Source organism: Heptranchias perlo, chromosome 8 (assembly GCF_035084215.1).
Source record: "Heptranchias perlo isolate sHepPer1 chromosome 8, sHepPer1.hap1, whole genome shotgun sequence".
Taxonomy (NCBI): Eukaryota; Metazoa; Chordata; class Chondrichthyes; order Hexanchiformes; family Hexanchidae; genus Heptranchias; species Heptranchias perlo.
This window is the reverse complement of record NC_090332.1, coordinates 90,628,088-90,650,797: the sequence shown is the minus strand read 5'-3', so window position 1 is coordinate 90,650,797 and position 22,710 is coordinate 90,628,088. Positions and strand designations below refer to the sequence as shown.

At 41.8% G+C, this 22,710-nt stretch overlaps 1 protein-coding gene across 1 annotated transcript in view; it reads right to left on the bottom strand.

Annotated features, from left to right (window-relative positions):
* Positions 1 to 22,710, bottom strand: part of wdpcp (WD repeat containing planar cell polarity effector) — a 122,798-nt gene that overhangs the window by 52,898 nt on the left and 47,190 nt on the right. Inside the window, exons 9-12 of the mRNA XM_067989526.1 lie at positions 17,149 to 17,340; positions 8,346 to 8,955; positions 5,475 to 5,663; positions 3,179 to 3,302 (exon numbers count right to left, since the gene is read on the bottom strand). Of these exons, the coding sequence (XP_067845627.1) occupies positions 3,179 to 3,302; positions 5,475 to 5,663; positions 8,346 to 8,955; positions 17,149 to 17,340 (1,115 nt within the window). The remainder of the gene's footprint in view (positions 1 to 3,178; positions 3,303 to 5,474; positions 5,664 to 8,345; positions 8,956 to 17,148; positions 17,341 to 22,710) is intronic.

Here is a 22,710-nt window from a genome sequence, read left to right as displayed (position 1 = left end):
AGGATGGTGTGTGACTCAGAGGGGGAACTTGGAGGTGATGGTGTTCCCATGCACCTGCTGCCCTTGTCCTTCTAGGTGGTAGAGGTCACGGGTTTGGGAGATCTGTCGAAGAAGCCTTAGATAGTAGTACAGATAGCATCCTGTAGATAGTAAACACTGCAGCCATAGTGTGCCGGTGGTGGAGGGAGTAGATATTTAAAGGTGGGGGATGGGCTGCTGATCAAGCGGGCTGCTTTGTCCTGGATGGTGTCGAGCTTCTTGAGTGTTGTTGCAGCTGCATTCCATCACACTCCTGACTTGTGTTTTGTAGGTGGTGGAAAGGCTTTAAGGAATCAGGTGAGTCATTCGCCATAGAATATCCAGCCTCTGACCTGCGCTAGTAGCCATGGCATTTATGTGGCTGGTTCAGTTGAGTTTCTGGCCAATGGTAATCCCCAGGATGTTAATGGTGGGGGACTCAGTGATGGCAATGCCACTGAATGTCAAGGGGAGGTTATTAGATTCTATCTTGTTGGAGATGTCATTGCCTGGCACTTATGTGGCATGAATGTTACTGGCGGTAGCAAGTTATAAGCAAAGAAGCTTTTATTTTTGTGAAATTGGATGGAAAAGTTTTTATTTATATATTCGCTCATTCCTGCCAGTTGTTGCTCATTCTTAAACAGTGACTTTTAGCTTTTACGACAGGATGTTCTGAACAGCTAACTTGATTGATCGTAATCAGCACACTATAATGCACTTCACTCACATGTGGGTCAATATGCAACATTGCTATATTCCAACAGTTCTGAGATATAAATTAATTTGACACAGGCATTTCCAATGGTGCTTGTACATTTTTGCTAGAAGAACCCAACTTGTCACATTAGAATTAAGTCTTTTTCTACAAAACAAGTGATTACACTTCAAAAGTAATTTATTGATCCTGAAACACTTAGGGATGTCCCAAGCACTACATAAATGTTCTTTCTTTGTCTTTGCTAATAATTGAACACATTGATAGCAGTTATGGAAAAGTTAGCTTAGAACATTCTGTCATAAAGACTAAAAGTGATTGTTTCAGCGTGAGCAACACTCAAGGAGGAATGTGAGAAAAATACAAATAAAAACATTTTTAATAAATAAATAAATGTCATAGGATTCCAATCAGCTTTCTCTTATTATTGAGATATCACTCACTTTTGTTAATTATGGTCAATTAAAATGTATTTTTTTTCTCATTATTTTATCATTTATGTCTTGCTTTACAAGACTTTTCATAAATTTTCACCGGGTTTTGGATAGTGGGCTAATAATTTGGAGATCAGGGTGATGAACCTCTCTCTGCCCTTCTTCAGAGAGCTTCAGTTTTTCTGAAGGCGTGCAGCAGAAACTAATGTTGCAACCAATTAAGTCTTTAAGGGGAGATTATCTGCAAGCACGTCAGACCTTCGGAGCAGTGGAGAAATTGGGTATTGAGGCCAAGCACTGGACACGAAGAAAGATGGTCACTAATAAATCCAATAGGGAATTCAGGAGAAACTTCTTTACTCAGAGAATGGTTAGAATGTGGAACTCCCTACCACATGGAGTGGTTGAGGCGAATAGCTTGGATGCATTTAAGGGAAAGCTAGATAAACACATGAGGGAGAAAGGAATAGAAGGATATGTTGATGGGGTTAGATGAAGTAGGGTGGGAGGAGGCTCGCGTGGAGCATAAACACTGGCACAGACCAGTTGGGCCGAATGGCCTGTTTCTGTGCTGTACATTCGATGTAATTCTATGATCAGAAGGAGGTCTGCCTGTACCTGAGGTGGGATGCACAGACCCGTCGTTACTCAGGTAGGTGCACCCACAGATACTGCCAGAGAGACTTGGGCATGTCAGAGAAGTGGTTTACCACCTAATCTTAATTAAGGAAGCCTTTCTCCAGTTTGGGATGGTACTCTCAAGGTGCCACCTTGTTGTGCAAGCAGAAAAGTATTCTGGAGATGCTGGAAGTTGAAGGAGTACACGCATAATGATAAACATGCACGTCAACCTGGGTGCCTGTATTAACTGTGCATCATGCAGCTAACACTGAACAATCATGCAGCTAAGTTGTTTTAGAAAGGCTTGAGATGTTATGGCCTTGGAAGATGCAAACATGGCAAGATTTGGAACTGTATGTTGCATCTTGAAAGTGTACCCTACTGAGGTATGGATATGCATTGAAAGTGTTGTTGTATGATTGTCAGATTTCTTTATGTGTGCAGTCTTCTAATGCATCTGTTCCTAGGTCCTAGCACTGAGCCTGGTTACCACCAGCTGCCTGGATGATACACTACTGTCCTCTGGGGAGGATGTCCTGTCAAAGAGGGCAATCCAACTCATGGGGCTGCACGTCTACTGGTCATCCATCAAACAGTGGTAGGGTGCTGTATTACTCCATCACTTCCCAAAAAGAATCTTGTCTTGTGCCTCCACATTAGGCTTCCTTTTACTTCATTAATGCCTGATATTTATCCCTCTCCACTACCTTGGCTAAGGCTGACAATATCCAAAATTCATTTTGTAGCTTGATAAATATTAATTCTCCCCATATACTGCCACTTACCCTTTAAGAGCGCATATCCCTTTAATTTGGACTTGCTGACCAGATTTTCCCCTTCCCCCATTAGGCTTGCGCCCTACACAGGGCCAAAACTGCACAGGCAGCTATGAATAATTATTCAAATAAGTTGACAGGAGGAAATTAGGGGCAGTTAGTTCACTGCACTGCTGGTTAGCTTTACTCCAGCAATGTGGCACAAAAGCCTCAATTGGATGAGCAGTGGAGAATCTCCCCTTTAAAGTTTTTAAGAATCTGTTTTCTGCAGTCATCATAAATGAAATAAATAAACAAACTGGACAAGTTTGACCAGGAGTTTCTAAAATTGGGAAGTAATGAATTCCTATGAACAAGCCTTAACAAGCACATCGTAGAATTGGATCAGTGACTAAATAACGTTGAGAGCTTACTGCATCTCTGACACACCAGCGAGTTAGCTACAAACAATAAATTAACTTTAATGTTAAGTGACCTTGAACCTTACCCACATTAAAAAAAGGTGAAGTCTGTCTCTTATGTTTCAACTTGTTCTTTCTACAGTATTTATGAAAACAACAAGCAAAAAAAACCAAGTACATAATTAACAAGGTGGTGATACTATTATTCACCTGAGTAGATGGTGAAAAAAACGTCTCGCATATCGGCTGATCGGATCCCTGTACTCTAACACAGTTGTATCAGACAAGGGTCTTGTAGGAGCATAAAATGTACCAAGACTTGCTTCAAGCTGTGCTGTAAAGTTAAAACATAATTTTTAAAAGAAACTTGCAACAAAACCATCAAAATCACTGCAGTAATTTTGTGCTAAAACTTATCAGCCCATATGAACTATTTGCTTCATGACCTTGGTTGGTGACTTATTCCATATATCTTTTACACTTTGTGTGAAATAGAAATCAAAGACTGACTCAGATCACACATCTAAAGCATTGTTTACTAACAGGGAGATCACAACTGTTCCCTGTGCATAATCTCCATCAATTTTTATTATCTTATCATCATAATGGTAGATAAGTGATAAAGTCACAATTATATGTTCTTCAATTTTACTTTGAATTAGAACAATCTATCTGGGGGTTGAGTGCGAGTTTGATGGTGAGCCCTGTAAAAGTGATATCCATGAGTGTAAATAATTGTGGGTTATTATTTAGTTTAGCTGCAATTTTTCCAAGTCCCTTCCTTGTTTTCTTAAATTTTAATGATGTTCAAAATTAAAACTGATTTTCCATCAATTTACCTGGGTTTATTGGAATCCAATTTTCCCACTAAATTTCTCTTTCCTTAACACTAAAAATAAAACCTGAAAACCCCCCAAAACCCAGATGTTAAATTGGAAATAAAAACTGACTTTAATGATCCTTAATTAAGGTACATTATTGGAACAGAGTGGAGGGAACTTCACCCTGTGCCGAGCTATGCTATATCTGAACTACGAACATTGGTGTTGATACTGAAGTGTCAAAAGAGTGATGTAAATGCATAGATTTTTTTAAAACTCAAAGTAATGTACTAGTGAGATAGATAAGCTGGCTATAATACAGCCAACACTTTGATCAAAAATCTGAGTTCTACCTAAAGTTTCTAAAATCAAATGGCCAAAATTCTGTCCTGAATCAAGGTTTGAGAATCAGTGAATCAACTGGCACCAGCCGGAATTTGGGGATTGTACTTTTGTTTTCTCAGCAGCTATTTTCTGGTGGTGGGGGGCAGGGATGGGAAATACGGATCTCCCAACTGTCCCCCTCCACATCAAAGGGATCTATCGGGAGGCCTTCCCAGGAATTCTGCCCTTTACGCCGAAAGCTGGCATGAGTTTTGCTGAGGCCTTTTGAAAGGCCCAAAACCTTTAGCAGGGATTGTTCATCTTTCTGCAGAGGCAGAAGGTAAAATTTCTTTATCTTCAGCCCCGAATAGCTCTTGGAGAAGCTCAGGCAGAGCGCTCATGGGCCACTCTGCCATACAAGGACGGAGGCTGCTAAAATGGCCTTACAGGTGCCAGTACAGACCAACCTGAACCAAAGCGAGAGATCTCACAAAGGGCTGTGGGTTCAGTGTTTGGGGCACATCATTCTAAACTCAGCTGACCCTCTCCCTCTCCCAGTCGCTGACCCTCTCCCTCTCCCTGAGACCCTCTCTCTCCCAGTCATCCCCCCAACCCCCCTCCCCACCCCCACTTATCCCGGTTGCACCCGTCCCTCCTGAACGCTTGCCCCCCCCCCCGCCCCCCTCCCAGGAACTACCTGAGGGCTGCTGCCGGTGACGCACCTCTTACTGCATCTCGAACAGCCTGCTATTAAGCAACAACTGGGCACAACCCCTTTGCAAGTATGTAGCACAAGGGCCTACATTGTTTCCCAGTCCAGCAACACCTCGATTTTAAAATTCTCCTCCTCATGTTCAAATCCCTCCATGGCCTTGTTTCTCCCTATCGCTGTAATCTCCTACAACCCTCCAAAAACTCGTGCATCCATGACTTCCTTCGCCCCACCATTGGCGGCCGTGCCTTCAGCTGTCTAGGCTCTAAGCTCTGGAATTCCCTCCCTAAACCTCTCTGCTCCCCCAGCTCTCATTCCTTTTAAAACCTACCTCTTTGACCAAGCTTTTGGTCAACTGTCCTGATGACTCCTTCTTTGACTCAGTGTCAATTTTTTGTCTGATAATGCTCCTGTGAAGGACGTTTTACTAGGTTAATGGCGCTATATTAATGCAAAATGTTGTTGCTGTTGTTGAACTCAGGTCACATTGATCTATAGGCACGAAAGAGTCTCACGACCACACTATGAGAATTAAGAGACCTCTATCCAACATGCACTAAAACCATACAACATGCAAGGAGAGATTGAAGAACAACAGAATTAAACACCTGGAGAATGCAGTTAATTTAAGATTTCATGCATATCTCACATTCTCTTTCTGGTGTAAGCTTCTGTTTAAGGAGGTGATCCACAATGGCAATGAGACAAGTGTAGCACTGTGGGCCCACAGTATTCCAATTCATGCCGCACAAGATATTAATAGCCTCATCGATTTGTTCATAACGAATATATTGGCGGACGAGTTCAGTGGGGCCCAGCTGGCCTCTCAATATGGCACCTGTCAAAGGAAGAAAATGAACCATTGAAGTAAGACTATTTACAGGACAAATTTGATTATTAAAAAGGCCTCAAACTGATGTTAATTTTAGGGAAACCATTTAATGAACTACTGTAAGTCCAGGCAATTATGTCAGTCACACAGTCTCCTAACGGCGAGGTCACTAACAAAAGGGGCTAATTATTTAGGAGTCGATTGATGCTGAGAATTCATTTGATCTTACTAAGGAGTGACTAATCAGCACACTGCTTTAACCTTGTAACTATGGCAGAAGAACATACTAACTGGTCCATCTTTCCCAGTCACATAAGTCTTGTGACTTGTAACAATGCAATATTGTCAGGAAATAAAGTTCAGTCATTACATTTTTGGAATGTATAAGGTACGAGGAATGACACAAAGTGAGAGATGTTAATTGTAGATGTCAATACTTCTCCATCTGGTGCTTGACCTCTTGTGGGTGGTGAGCTTCCAAATGACCTACACAGGAGAATGAAGTGACAGACAACTCATTGCCTAATTGATTTAAGAACAGTGCCCAGGGAAGCAGTCCAATTAAAATTACAAACTGGCAATTAGCAGCTAGAACTCTAAATCCCCTCTCAGAGCCTGCAGGCAATAAAAGTAAAATTAAATGTGTTTGCAATATGAAGTAAAATCTGTAGATTTCTGGGAAGCAGTCATGAGCCAAACCACTAGGGATGGCAGAAAAAGCTCTGTAGGTGTATAGAGAAAGCAGTATGCCTCACAGGTAACCAGGTGACTTATCATTTCTCTAATGGGCAGCATCTAGAAATGGATCAAACATGCAAGTGTAATTAATGGAGTACTTCAGAACAGCATACAGCTGCCCACAACAACCTCCAGCAAGATAGAAATGGAACACTGATAAAAAAAGGTGACTTTTTTCAAAATTAGTTTAGGAGAAGTAATGAAAGACGCAGCACATTGACATGCTAGTGATTCACTCCCAAGCTCACTGAGTTTGGAGGATCAAATCAACTGGCATTGCCAAAAGCCAATCTGAGTTTGTGGGGATTCATTCATATGGTGACATTCTGACATGGTGATGTCATGATGCATAAACATAAAACTATTTAGTTAATTTTGGAACTATTAAAAATATTTTAACATTATACCGAGAAGGGATGACCAATTGAAGAATGATTTTAAAAATGATTATTTCTTTTTTCTCCCTAGCCCTGCTCAATTTTGCCCTTTGAGACCCGAATTGCAGAAGATTAAGTTTACACTGCAGTCTGCAATCTGCAGTTAGGGTCTCAAATCACCAGATGCTAGAGATTCAACTACTGAGTCTGCAGATCGATTCAATTTAAATCTTAAGGCTCATGGCTCTACCAAAATAGGGTGCTTCGTATCAATAATAAGTTGCAGGTTTGCAGTACAAACGTCCAGCAATAAATACCCACTCTGAGCAATACAGAAACAGGCCATTCGGCCTAATAGGTTCTATCGATACTTATCCACCACATGGGCAAATAGTCCCATTTGCATTACCTGTCTTGTTCCAATATCCCTTTATCCCCTTTTCTTTCATCCACCTATCCAATCTCATCTTGAATGTTGACACAGTTCCTGCCTGAACCACTAATCCTGGAGCTGAATTCCACCGTCTCACAGCTCTCGAATTTTGGACTGTTCTAGCAAAGATTCGGTACGAACATGATGGACCGAATGGCCTCCTCTTCTGCTGTAAGCTTCTATGGTTTTTTTGGATTGCCCACATTCTTGACAGGGAAATTATGCATATATCAGGAGAATCTAAAAATGGGACATTTTTCAATTGGGGAAAAAAAAATCTAACATTATGGTTAAATAGATCATTATATCCTTCTCCAGCTTTAAACCACATACACCACTATTTCCATAGAATGCACTTTCCACGTGGCATGAAAAGTAATGGTAAAACTTGACTGGAAAACTGAATTTCAAATCCCTCCACGGCCTCGCCCCTCCCTTTCTCTGTAACCCCCTCCAGCCCTACAACCCTCCGAGATCTCTGCGCTCCTCCAATTCTGACATCTTGCGCATCCCAGATTTTAATCGTTTCATCATTGGCGGCCGTGCCTTCAGCTGCTTAGGTCTTAAGCTCTTGAATTCCCTCCCTAAACCTCTCTGCCTCTCTCTCTCCTCCTTTAAGATGCTCTTTAAAACCTACCTCTTTGACCAAGCTTTTGGTCACCTATCCTAATATCTCCTTATGTGACTCAGTGTCAAATTTTGTTTGATAATCGTTCGTGTGAAGTGCCTTGTGACATTTTGCTACGTTAAAAGCGCTATATAAATGCAAGCTGTTGTTGTTGTTGAATGATTGACAATCAAATTCCTAATCATGACATTATGAATCAGACATTTTAAACACTCCATCACTGGACTGCTTAGAAGATTTTTCAAACATAATTTATTGTGACAAACGCAAATGAATCTTGAATTATTTTTGCAGGTTATTACAAGTATATTTTATATTATGTGCAAGAACATAGTTCTCAATGTAAATTTAGAGGTGCCAATAAGTTAGAAGATAAGGTATGGATCACAGCTATGATTTTTAATCAGATTAATTAATAACCTGAAGAACATAAACCATTTACACTTTGTATTTTTTCTAAAGAAAATAGAAAAGTACAAATCAAAGCGACCATCAAGTTGCAAAAAGCTCACCTAGTTTCAAACAAAGTATTCCAGCAGGTCCTTTGTCAAATCTCAGAAACATGAGATCATGCACATTGAGGCTGTCACTGCTCGGAGGAACAACCCGAGGAACTGTCCACTGAATTTGGGCCAGTCTGCTTGTTACAGCAAAGTGTTGGCTGAGCTGAAGTTTGGTTGCAGGTTTAATGTCCTCTGCTAACAACTGCATCTTCAGTGGTGACAATGCTGTGTCATAACACTGAATTTCACCTTGACAGCTGCACACCATAATTATTGCACCATTGGGATGCCACTCTATCAAAGAAGGCATCAAATTAGCTTGAGCTAGTAAAGTCACCCTGCGATGGGCATCGTATAAAATCAGCGAAGAATCCTCACAACCTAACACAAGCTTGTCTTCTATAATATTTCTGCTGCAGCAAGTGGCTTTGGACCTCAATGGGATTCTAATCACTGCCACGCGTTGTAATTTATTCCGAGCACACTCATAAATGCAGCTGTCTGCCATTGGCTCTTTGTCCGGACCAATGAAGCATTCCACTGTATGGACCTGATAGGGTTGATTAATACTAAAACCAGCATCAAGTGGATCACATTCTGTGCGTATGAAGCTTAAAATCTGAAATGGAAGAGAAACAGTACACAGATAAAATAAAGTGAATAGTTAGTATAACACCACAACAGTTGCTATATTGTTCCTACTTATACATTCAGAAATCAGAAGACAACTCATGGAAATACACTGTACTTATGTTTGTAAAGCAATGCATAATATTTTAAAACATTCAGATACTAATAGCTACATTTTCCTGATATTGTCGGTAAAATGGTGGGACAGGACTTCCGCCCAGTCATCTGATCCCAGCACCCAACCCCATTGTCCTTAAGGAGACTCTTCTGTAGTATGCAAGGTGGGTTTTCAGTGAGAATACTGCTCCTGACAGGGTCTCCACTGCTAGGAGGGAAAGAAATCAGGGCTTGCTACAGCAATTGAAAGGCTGCTGCAGCTGCAATGGCCAGGAGTGTGCATTTGAAAATTGAAAATCAACGGCAGAAGGAGCATCACCTGGGCAGGATCTGGAATGACCAAGGCCTAAAGATTTTCAAAAGCTGCCATGGAGATAATGCTGGCAGAGATAATGGCATGAAGAAGAGGGGAGTCATTTCCCAGAAAAAAGGATGTGTGGGCAGTCTGGAGGACAGTGGCACTAATAGTCTATGCCAATTCTACAAGCCCCAAAAAAGCTATTCAGTGCTGGGAACATTGAATACTGCTGGAAGCATGACTCACCCCCACACCATCCAGGACCGCACAGTGTAAAAGAAAAAATGAATTACACCCTCAATAAGCACAAGAGATATCCCCACCATCCCTTTCAAGGGTTTGCACAGGAATATCTGCAGACACCTGGGTGAAAGACATTGCATATTAGTTTATAGTATGTCTAAATCTTTGTGTTCTTTGCAAAGGAAAGGCATGCACACAACCTGCCATAGGTGGAGGAAGCGAGCATCAGACCCCTCAGTAGGCATGAGGAAAGAGTTCTGCAACCCCTGAGCAGACACACTGGGGAGATGGTGAAGTTGGAGGAGAGCAGTCAGGCTCAGGCTGGTAATGGGATGAGCTGCATACAGAACTATGAGTTTTACCGGTCTGCAGACATTCTCATGACTTGAAAGGCCTCCTGTTATTGCTCAGTCACATCTTTTGTTCACAAGTCAGAAAGCACCTTCCAAAAATGAATGTCCTTTTTGGCCTTAACAAGTGTCAAACACTTACTGAAGGAAGCATCTGACAAGAAGCCTGGAACTTCCAGAGGGATCCTTCCTCCAACAGATTCACCCACTCTGTCATGGCACCTTACTTATTCAAGCACCAGCCCAAATACACCAATTCAGGACCAGCACCTACTGAAACAGAGGGCATACCACTGGGTCAATCACAAATTGACCGGCAAATTGGAAGGTGGAACATGCATCATTCACTATCTGGGACCAAAATGTACCACCTCCTTGCTGCTTCCTCACCTTCCCAGGGCGCTCAGCTTAACTGTTGTGGTCAATGGGGAAGCTGATGTACTGGTTAGCCCTGGCAAACAGGGCATTAGTGACCTAGTTAATACAGCTATGTACTGCCGACTGGGAGATTAAGATGATGTCCTCTGCAGCAGACGGGGAAGAGCCGGTGACAAAGAAGTTAAAGTTTGTGACGTCTTTGTGGGCCATGCCCTGGTCCAGCCGACAGCAGGACCTTTTGAAGGAGGCTGCAGAGGTCTGAGACAGCCTGGCTGGAGAAGCCTCTTGCTGCACTGTCTCTACGATCTTCAGATTGATCCATGGAATTACTGAACACCCTGTGTGCTGGGTATGGTCTCTAACAAGCAGCCCCCTCACCTGCTGCCCTCTAATAGCTGCAGCTGCTACTCATACTGGTTGCTGAGGCTACTGCTCCTATTAGAAGACAACTGTTCCTCTATCCAAATTAAAACTGGCAATAACGGCACCCATGATAAGCAGATAGAGCTTACTAAGGGAAAGTAAGGCATAAAATGTGAGAAGAAGAGAGATCAGGAAGCTAGAAACTCTTCTGGCAATCCAAACAGCACAATGGCACACAGATCCTGTGATCTACTTACCTGCAGGTGAGTGCCCCTTTAAATGCTGCTTCAGGGGGTCTGAAAAGGCCAATCCTGCTAGATTTTACTGGCAGATTGGATGCTGGGTGAGACTTGTGTGATTTTGCGTTAAAATGGTTTGGGGTCCTAATTGCATCAATGGACCCCAAACCATTTTAACGTACAGGGTGGATAAAGGGGAACCAGTGGACGTAGTGTATTTAGACTTCCAGAAGGCATTCGACAAGGTGCCACATAAAAGATTATTGCTCAAGATAAAGAATCACTGGATTGGGGGTAATATTCTGGCATGGGTGGAGGATTGGTTATCCAACAGGAAGCAGAGAGTTGGGATAAATGGTTCATTCTCGGACTGGCAACCAGTAGCCAGTGGTGTTCCGCAGGGGTCGGTGCTGGGTCCCCAACTTTACAATCTATATTAACGATTTGAAGGAGGGGACCAAGTGTAACATATCAAAGTTTGCAGATGATACAAAGATGGGAGGGAAAGTGGAGTGAGGAGGACATAAAAAAACCTACAGGGGGATATAGACAGGCTGGGTGAGTGGGCGGAGATTTGGCAGATGCAATACAATATTGGAAAATGTGAAGTTATGCACTTTGGCAGGAAAAAATCAGAGAGCAAGTTATTATCTTAATGGCGAGAAACTGGAAAGTACTGCAGTACAAAGGGATCTGGGGGTCCTAGTGCAAGAAAATCAAAAAGTTAGTATGCAGGTGATCAAGAAGGCCAACGGAATGTTGGCTTTTATTGCTCGGGGGATAGAATATAAAAACAGGGAGGTATTGCTGCAGTTATATAAGGTATTGGTGAGACCGCACCTGGAATACTGCATACAGTTTTGGTCTCCATACTTAAGAAAAGACATACTTGCTCTCGAGGCAGTACAAAGAAGGTTCACTCGGTTAATCCCGGGGATGAGGGGGTGGACATATGAGGAGAGGTTGAGTAGATTGGGACTCTATTCATTGGAGTTCAGAAGAATGAGAGGCGATCTTATTGAACCATATAAGATTGTGAAGGGGCTTGATCGGGTGGATGCGGTAAGGATGTTCCCAAGGATGGGTGAAACTAGAACTAGGGGGGCATAATCTTAGAATAAGGGGCTGCTCTTTCAAAACTGAGATGAGGAGAAACTTCTTCACTCAGAGGGTAGTAGGTCTGTGGAATTTGCTGCCCCAGGAAGCTGTGGAAGCTACATCATTAAATAAATTTAAAACAGAAATAGACAGTTTCCTAGAAGTAAAGGGAATTAGGGGTTACGGGGAGCGGGCAGGAAATTGGACATGAATTGAGATTTGAGATTAGGATCAGATCAGCCGTGATCTTATTGAATGGCGGAGCAGGCTCGAGGGGCCGATTGGCCTACTCCTGCTCCTATTTCTTATGTTCTTATGACCCAGTATTCACGAGACCCCTGGCTGACTAAAAAACTGTCCGATTAAAATGGCGGCTGGTAGGAACTGAGTGGTAAGTACTCTGGAGTGATTTTAAGGTCCTACCCGCCTGCGCTGTTCCAGTCAGGCGGGCATGGTTGAAATTGTCCCTATGTATTCAGCAATGCATGTAGTAGGGTGATTTGGACTTTTAATTGAAACTAGTTGATCTCCCATGGCATTGCACATGGAGAGTCAAGACCATATCCAGTATTCAGGTAAAGTTGGTTAGAAAGTGGTGGGATAACTGGGCCCATGTAGGGGAGAGGGATTAGGGGAAGGAAGATGATAGGAAGGGAGGGGGAAACAGAGGGAGGTACAGGGAGAGGAGAGAGGAATGGGGAAGGTGGATGGGGTTGGGGAGGAGGAGGAGGAGGAGGAGGAGGACAGGGGAGCAGGTGAAAACAGAGAAACAGAAGACAATAAAGGGATGTGTGGCATTGGGCCAGCCCCCATTTCTTCACAGTAAGGGGGAGAGGAGAAGGGGAGGGAAGAAAAAAGAGGAGAAAGGGAGGTGGACGGGGAGAAAAGGAGAGAAAGAGGAAGAGTTGGTGGCACCGGGCCTATTTTCCTCAATGGGAGGCAGGAGCTGTACAAGGCTAAAGCACAAGTTCAAGTCCATGGTGAGCAAGGCGAAGAGCATTTTTCTTGTCCTGTTTGGGGCGGATATTACAGAGGATAGGTTTTTGGTTCAGGGTGAGGGGCTGATACGGAGTTGTTTCTGGATGAGGGGCTGGAAGAAGTAGGAGTTGTTTCTCAGCAGGGACTGAGGTACGGCTTATTGTGGGTAGGGGGAGGAATGGACCCCAATTTGCTCTGTGGATATGAGGGGAAAGCTTCAACCCAGTGGGTGGGAGGTGGGGATTTGTTCTCAGAGGGGAATGGGCACTGTTCAGTTTGTGCTTAGTAGCGGTTGAGGTTGGGGCAGGGCATGATTTGTATACTGTTTTCTACTTAGTGTTGGGAGTTCCCTGATTCCAACTCAGTGGCCTGGGGCAGGGGGAGCAGCTGCGGCCTAATTACTGGTGCACAGAGTGCGTGTGAACTTCTTTCTGCTCGGTGAGTGCAGGTTGATGGCTGTTTTTCTGCTAAGTTGAAAGGGTGGGGGGGGGGGGGGGGACAGGAGTTCATGGAGGAATTTCTGCCTGATGGGGAGTGAGCAGTGGACTACTGTTTGTGTGTGGGTGGTAGGGTGTGGGACTTTTAGTTTCAGCTGATTGTGGGGGGCTGCTATCTGCCTCACGGTCTGTTCAGAGGGGTCCATGGGATTGGTGGTCAATTTCTTCAACATTTTGACATTTTTTGAGGATCATGTTCCATTTTTCAGGAAATGTTGGTAGCATGATTTTTTAAAATTTATTTTTCAGCTAATGCTTAATCTACTTTTCTTGTGTTTTCCAGAATAGACTATGGAGGAAATATAAGCAGGATCTGTAAAGTGTTTCGTAGAATATCATCATTCATAACACCCAAGGGTGTGACACTGCATCTAACTAAGTGCGAGGACATATGGAAATCATTATCACAGTATTTAATGATTTAAGTGTTACAAGATGAAACAAAACATGACAGAAAGATCAGAAAGATCCACAGCTGATTTTGGACTTGTCATAATATCAATGATATCTGCAGCCTTGGTACACGTACTGGCAATGATTGGACGAACTGTCTCTACAGGCTGCAGGTCAGCAGCATCCTGTTAGTGCGCTGTGCTGTCTGTTGCAAAGACAACTTCAGCCCACCTGTACCAGTGGGTTGGCAGTATTAATGGCAGGCAAGGAACTCACAATCAACTTTTATTGCTCTACATCCTTCCAGTCAAGCATAGGCATCATTTGTACATTCAGCAATGTGTTGCGCACAGAAACATAAAACAGTGGCTGAGCATCAGTCAGCACAACCAGCTAGTTCATCTCCTTTCCTACCCAGAGTGGACTGTCACTGCATTGATTACGTACAGGGGGTCCTTGAAGGCAACTAGCAGGTTCACGTTATGGCATCACCACCTGCTTTTCCTCATCTGTGCCCTCTAACGTACCACGTGCTACTCAAGCTCACTAGCTCCTGGGATGTATGTAGCTGTGGTGGTGGTTGCAAAGGGTGCTGAGAGAGACATAGGGTGCTGAGAGGTACTGCCTTGTTCTGGCTCAATGGCAGTACTAGTCCTGGCCTCCAATAACAAACAAGTGGCTAATATTACAATGCTGGTGTGATGTTTGTGAGATTGGTGGGGTGGGGGTGGGGGGAAAGAGAAGAAGGGAAGACACAAGAAGTGGATGTTACTAGCCCAGGGCTTGAGCAAGGCCTGCTGGTTCATCTACTCTTGATGTTCTTGTCGTTATTCTAGTGGCCTTCAACATGGCCTACAATTTGGGTCTGTTATCTGATGTGCAAGCAGAGAACTAGTTTTGGCACATTGCATAGTGAGAGTCCAGCATGGGTGTCATCAAGTGGCCATACATCATGCAGGTAGGTTGTGTTGTAATACTTTTATGTATAAAGCCCTTTGAAGGCGAGTGTGCCAAGACTTTCAATTCTAATTCAGCTGTAATGTGCCTATGGGGAAGCATGGTCAGAACTGGAAGGTTGTGTGAAGGTTTGTCAGGGGGAGCAGGAAATATGTGGCAGGTGACATGTGTATGTGGGCCATGTACCTGATAAATGGAACTGTTAGAAAGCCTTGCCTTGGCATCTTCCTTAATGTTGTTAATGTGTGCCATCTTCTTTCGCATCTGTTCCCAGATCTTGTAGGTAGGACACAGCTTGCCTGCTTACTCCTACCAGCCATGTGCCCTGCTGTCCTCTGGGGAGGGTGCCCTAGAGTGGTGAAGAAGGTAAACCTCCTCAAACCCACCTTATTCAGCAGCACTATCACTTTGCCATTCATCAAATAAGAGGATTGAATGCTGTGCCACTTCACCACTAGCCCATGATTTGGATTCATGCTACATTTATCGTGCTGGTCACGGTGTATTGGCAGTCACAAAAAGCCTTCAAAAAGGCTCAAATCTGCTTTGAAATTATTTATAGCCTTTTTGAAGGCCATCACAATATTTTCCCCACGTGCGACCACTTACCATTAAGTAGCTGCATCCCTTTAAATGTTTCCATCATCCCCTGTCAGCAGCCCTTTAAACCCAGAATTTAATGCAAGTATTAAAATTAGGCTAACCAAGTTGTTCCTGTGGGGACAACCCTTTTTCCAATCAGGCAGCACCAAATCCTGCTGTGTCCAGACACAAACTTGATATTCTACACTGTTATTAACTACAGAGATTGGCTCTCTTATTCCTTTGACCTTTTTACTAATTAACTTTCTACAAAAACATTAGCTATTAACAATCCCTAAATATGAGACTTAATATTTGGCAGTTTAAGAAACAGCAGAATTTGAAAATACTATACAACCACTGCAATATCATCTTTTTAAAACCAATTTTTGTCATAGAACTGTTTATTAAAGAGTTAGTTAAAACTTAAGAAAATCACTACATAAAAGCCCTGCGAGTTATTGATGTGATTAACTCATGAGACTGCAAACCTGTACCTCCAATTTGCTGATGGGTAACATTTCATTCCTCTTACTCTTTAAAAAAAAATGGGAATGGGAAAGGAATTAATGGCCTGTTTTCAGCAGATAAGAGTAAAAACAACAGGGGTAAAAAAAAATGAAAAATGCATATTGGAAAGTAAGTTCAGCTCAACAACTGGCTGAAGGCACGATAGAAGTGCACATCCTCAATAAAGCCCAGAACAAAACCATTTAAAAATATATCCACTCTACACTAGGAGTAGAGCTTTGGGTTCTCACAGCTTCTGAATCACACTAGTTCAAAGAAAGCACAATGTGATTGATTATATTCCTGTAATGAAACAATTCCCAATAACGTTTAATTTTTTAAAACGTATACTCAAGTAAAGCACCTCAAAGTACAATGTATATGAAATACTTTCAATTTAACACATCCTTTGCATGGGCACTGCAAGAAAGTCTTGGGGTGGGCAGAGAGGACCACATACCAGAGCAAATAATAGTTTCAAACGGTACATTCGGAGTAGAAAATTGGCTTAACTTGCAGATTGAAAATGCAACAAAGGAAACATATCAGTAAGCTTTGCTATGATTGAAGTCTACGGCTCTCTGAAGAAAAACAAGATTTGATTTATTTCAGGGTGTGTTAACCAAACTAGCTAGTTTGATTTCACACTGCGGCACACATAATCGCAAACATCACCTTAATTAAATATGAACAGAGAAGCCTTTTAATACAGGAAAAAGAAAATAATCTTGTAATAATAATATCCCACATTACATCTGGGTTATGAACAAAACTGAACTTAAAATTGGGTCCAAGTATAAAGTAAAATAGAATAAAAATTGTAAAGCCATGAATTGGGATTGGATGCAGGTTTATATCCTGCTTGGCTCAGTTCCCAACGTTAACACATCTAGTGAGTAGATTACATCTGGTTAGCCCCAGAACCTCCGTGCAGCTGGTTATGTGGGGCACTGACCGCAGCCCGGGATCACAACGTGCACCTGACCCCTCAGTTGCAGGACGTTAGGCGGACAAAGTAGGGATAAAATAGAGAAAAACTTGGGAAACTTTCCCAAAATGCCCTCCATAAAAAGCTAAAAAAAAAAATAGCACTATAAGCCTGGGATAAAAGGGGAAACGTGGATTATGAAATATAATTTTGTGCACTTCACTGTAAACGCAGTTTATAAAATATTTTACCTCAAGTCTACCATTCCTGCAGCTTAACAATACCACATTGGCTCGGTCACTTTCATTGGATATTGGAGTCCAGGGCCAGGCATCTCCATTAGCCGTTTGCCACCAGCAAATCACCATATCCTGCATACGGTTAATGGCCAAACGCCGTTCTATCCTTCGTCCTGTCGGTCCTGCTAAATCAATGTAAGAAATCTACAAAAAAAAACAAAATTAACATGTTAAAATTCCTTTGCCTGGATTTGTATTGAAATACTCTGCATAATAAAATGGTTTCTGTTTTCAATTTGATCAATTTTATTTTACTGAAGTTATCTACCCTGGAAAAACTGAGGTGACTTTTAATGTATGAAACTAACCTGAAATCAGCATGCAGATCAGCATCATTAAGAAAGAAATATAGCAGCTTTAATGGGCTTGGGAAATACTCTGGTGTTACAATATAGTTACAGAATTAGCAGTAAATTAATTATAATTTTTGGTTTCTCTCCTGTCAAAAAGGTTGCCAGCACAACATTATTAAAGTACAAACAGTGCATCATCTACATGTCACGTGATAAATTATGTTGTAACCTACCTAAGGAATTAATAGAGTTTGATAGCAAGAAAAAATACCATTTTGCCATTTCTGGTCAGCAATAATCAAACCACTTTCTGAGGATTAACCATACAGCTAAACCCACTGGACCAGGCACTCATGGAGGGCAGGGGGTCCCCTTATCAGGGAAATGCTTCTGGAGCCAGTTTCACTATAGGATAGATTGCTTTTATATTCCTGTCTGGGAAGCAACAAAGGATCCCAGTAATGCGATAATGCCAGAGTGCACACGGTGTTAAGAACCCGTTGCATTTATGTATTGTATTTAGCAAATAATCACGCTCATCCAAATTGTGATCTCACCACTTGTCTCAGGCCATTATAACAGGGTTAATGCTGAAAATCCTTTGCTGCATTTGTGCAGTCAAACAGAGGTCTTCTCTATTTGCAGTCATAATATTATTGCTCTCACAAGCCTTGAATGAACATCAAAAAGGTGCTACAAATTGTAGAAAAACTTTTGATGCTGTCCACCTACCCAGAATTTTCAATGCTTTCAACTCATCATACTGTGTTAGTTATCTAAACCATTTCTCTGTTCTATTCTTAAATAGATTTTATCCCAATTGCTTGAATTTTCTTGACACAATGATGTTCAATAAGCTTTCCACCTATCGGACAGAGGCAGGATTAGCATGATTGCATCTCCACACACTACCAATTAGCCAAGTCCAATAATGCATTGACGTTCTCCAGTTTAAAAAAATACAGATTTAATTATTAAAAGTGTAAAAAAGTAATTATATGAAGACAACTTTGACAAAGTAGTCTTGGAAAGCTTTTAACAAGTTTAATGAAATACTACTTACAATTTTAATCTTTATTCAATTCCTAAAGTATTAAAACTGGTGATTTTAATATGCAATTATGAACAAATGCAAGTAATTTTTATAGCTTTGTGTACAATGGTTAATTGGTTTGCTTTTATAATGACAATCTAAATTAATTCTGCCTGAATATGTTTCCAATAGGAACACAGTCTCAAAAATATACAACAGATGGTCATGGATATAATTTTCTATGTAAACATTTCAGTGATCTCTCGTGAAACATACACAACTGTCACTGAAATGCAAGTTTCAGAGGCTCGAACTTCAAAGACTGTCTTGACAACTAATCCTAAACAACATTACTGCTCATTTGTACAAAAACACTAGTCTATCTAATTGTGGAATACAGTTCATACATTTAGGATACAATCCCTTTCTCTAGTATTGCTGTGCTGGAAGTCACTCAAAAATGAAACAAACTTTTGAAAACAATACACTATAAATATCAACATATATTAGCAGCTCTCCCATGGTGCATTAGAGGTTATGTGGTTGCAAGGCGGGTGCTGAGGGGAGTCTGGGCATAGCAAAGGATTTGGAAAGAAGTTTTTAAAGAGATCTCATCAGAGACAGTGGTTCCATGAACATAAAGAAATAAGGGTGTCATTTTCACAGTCATTGCCTGGGCATTTATCCGGCAGAATAGACTGTGCCTATTGTAGAACTTGCCCAATTTTCATCCCATTGGAATCAGGCAGGTTCTACAGAGGTGGGCGATCTGCTCCGTCCGATCAACGCCCAGGCGTGAAGATGAAAATTATCCCCATAGAGTTTTCCTTATGCAGTGCAAAATGGATAATGACTTTTAAAAGTTTTTTTTAAAAAGATAAGGTTTCAGATTTAGACTACTGTCTAATATTTCAGAGAGCAAGTCTGGCTCAGAGAGTATGATTATGCCACCTGTGTTTTCTTTTGTTTAAAGTAGAAATTGTAAATAATTATACATTTACATAAAACTTATTTACTTTTCTCAGTGGAAAAGTTGCATTGGGACTTTTTTCAAGCTAAACGTAGATAAGCTTTTTTCACACAACTTAGAAAGAACGAACTTGTATTAATATAGTGCCTTATCACATCCTCAGGATGCCTCAAAGCGCTTTACAGAAATGCATTCCCTATTGTAATGCAGGAAAATGCAGCAGCCATTTTGCACAGCAAGGTCCCACAAATGACAAATTAATGAATGACCAGATAATTTGTATAATAAGTACTTCACGCTAGCTGACATTGTAAATAGTTCTCTCCCCTCATATACTGTCCCCTTCCATTTCAAAATTGCCGTCATCACAGCCCTCTTCAAAAAAAACCACCATCGACACCTCTGTCCTTGCAAACTACCACCCCATTTCCAACCCTTTCTTCTTCTCTCGCTGTGTAGAAAAGTTTTTCCTTATGTTACCTTTGGTTCTTTTGCCACCGGTCCCACCCCTCCTCTTACTACCTGTTTACTGTTTACATGCCTATTGAAAACTTTTGGATTCCCTTTTATGTTGGCCGCCAATCTATTCTCATACTTTCTCTTTGCCCCTCTTATTTCCTGTTTTGCCTCCCCTCTGCATTTTCTATATTCAGCCTGGTTCTCACTTGTATTATCAACCTGACATCTGTCTTATGCCCCTTTTTTCTGCTTTATCTTACTCTCTACCTCTTTTGTCATCCAGGGAGCTCTGACTTTAATTGCACTATCTTTCCCCCTCGTGGGAATGTACCAGGACTGTACCTGAACCATTTCCTCTTTAAAGGCCGCCCAATGTTTAGTTACACTTTTGCCTGCCGATCTTTGATTCCAATTTATCCGGGCCAGACCTGTTCTCACCCCATTGAAATTGGCCCTCCTCCAATTGAGTATTTTTACTTTAGAGTGGTCCATGTCCTTTTCCATAGCTATTCTAAACCTTATGACACTATGATCGCTGTTCCCCCGCTGACACTTGCTTCACTTGACCCACCTAATTTCCCAGGACCAGATCCAGCAATGCCTCCTTCCTCGTTGGGCTGGAAACGTACTGGTCAAGAAAGTTCTCCTGAACACACTTCAAAAATTCTTCTCCCTCTTTGCCCCTTACACTATTACTATCCCAATCTATATTAGGATAATTGAAGTCCATTATCACTACTCTATGGTTCTTGCACATCTCTGTAATTTCCATGCAAATTTCCTCCTCTATATCCTTCCCTCTAGCTGGTGCCCTATAGAATACACCCAGTAGTGTAATGGTACCTCAATTGTTTCCTAACTCTAACCAAATAGATTCTGTCCTTGACCCCTCCAGGACATCCTCTCTCTCCAGTACTGCATGTACGCTGATGACACCCAGCTCTACCTCTCCTCTTGATCCATTCATTGCCTCTGTGTTATCAGACCACTTATCTGACATCCAGTCCTGGATAAGCTGCAATTTCTTCTAGTTAAACGTTGGGAAGACCGAAGCCATCGTCTTCGGCTTCACCACAAACTTCATACCCTTGCCACCAATTCCATCCCCCACCCCAGCCGCTGTCTCAGGTTGAACCAGACTGTTCCCGACCTCAGCATCCTCGATGACCCCAAGCTGAGTTTCCAACCCCATATCCACTCCATCACAAACACCTCCTACTTCCACCTCCATCCCTGCCTTATCCCTGCTGCTGCTGAAACTCTCATCAATGCGTTTTTGACTTTCAAACACGATTATACCTTCCATAAACATCAGGTAATCCAAAACTCTGCTGCCCATATCCTATCCTGCACCAAGACCCACTGACCCATCACCCTTGTGCTCGGTAACCTACATTGGCTCCCAGTTCCCCAACGCCTCAAATTTAAAATTCTCATCCTCGTGTTTAAATCCCTTCAAAGCCTCGCCCCTCCCTATCTCTGTAACCTCCTCCAGCCCTACAACCCTCCAAGAACTCTGCATTCCTTCAATTCTTGTACAACCATCGCTCCCTTCCTCCCACCATTTGGTGGCTGTATCTTAACTGTCTAGGCCTAAGCTCTGGAATCCAATATTTTCTGTTTGAGGCCCGTGTCTAGCTCAGAAACCTGTGTATTAAATTCAATGGAGTTCCCAGAGCAATCATCTCAGCTGAAGAAACTCCAAAACCAGGCTGTTGCCAAGTATCAGCTGATAACTCCCAGAATCTTTTTCAATGACTGACAGAAATAGTTGCTAACTAAAACCTCCAGTAAAGACATTAGAAGCAGCTATGGTCATTTGACTTTTTTGTATAAAATCACAGCAAGGTAAAGCATGAACTTTGAATTTTTTTCTGAGGTAACTTGCACAGAAACTTAATGTAAGGTACTAAATTCCACTTGGCAATGTGTTCCAAATGGTGAGAACAGCTGCAATTTTTTGATTATTTCTGGGACACAATTTGAAAAAAATTGTACAGCAAAATATCAATCTTTATAGCTGTGCTTCGTTAACTGTTGGTTAAAACAGGGAACCGTAAACTGGCTTGTGTAATACAGGTCAGATAAATGTACATTTTAATATATATATGTGACTTTTTGCTGATTTAATAGCATAGCTTGAAATGATGGGCTAGCCCTGATAAAACCACTTCCGTGGCTCAACTGAAGCAGCTTGTGAAAAAAATAAAAGTAATTATGCACAGGAATCCCACCCTGCCCTTTCTTCATTTAGCCTCAGTGCAGACTTTCCAAAACATATCTTAGTCTGGCTGCTACATTCTGAATTTATTTCCAATTTCTCTTGCCTTTTTTGTACTACTACTCCTGCTCTATCACTAAATGAGTTTCTCATTATTTTTTGGCAAATCAGAAATCATTGTGCCTTTTCTACATATTCTTGTGCTTAAAATATATTGGAAATAAATTATTAAGTGTAGCAATCATTATTCCTCCAATTAAGTTGTACTTCATATACCATGGATAAAGATATGATACTGGGAAATCACAGCAGTGTTTCTCCCTTTAAGGGAGTTTTTAAACTTGAAACCATGCAAGATTTCCATCATGACTTATAACCGTGCCCTCGTCAGGTGGCTATTTTCAGTTCTTTTGACCAGAGGATCAATCAAGGCAGGAGGTTCAAGACTTAGGAGGGAGGCAGCAGGAATAACCACTCCTACTGTTCTATTAAAGTCTACCATATTGTAAAATTGTCAGAATTGTCTTAATATGATACA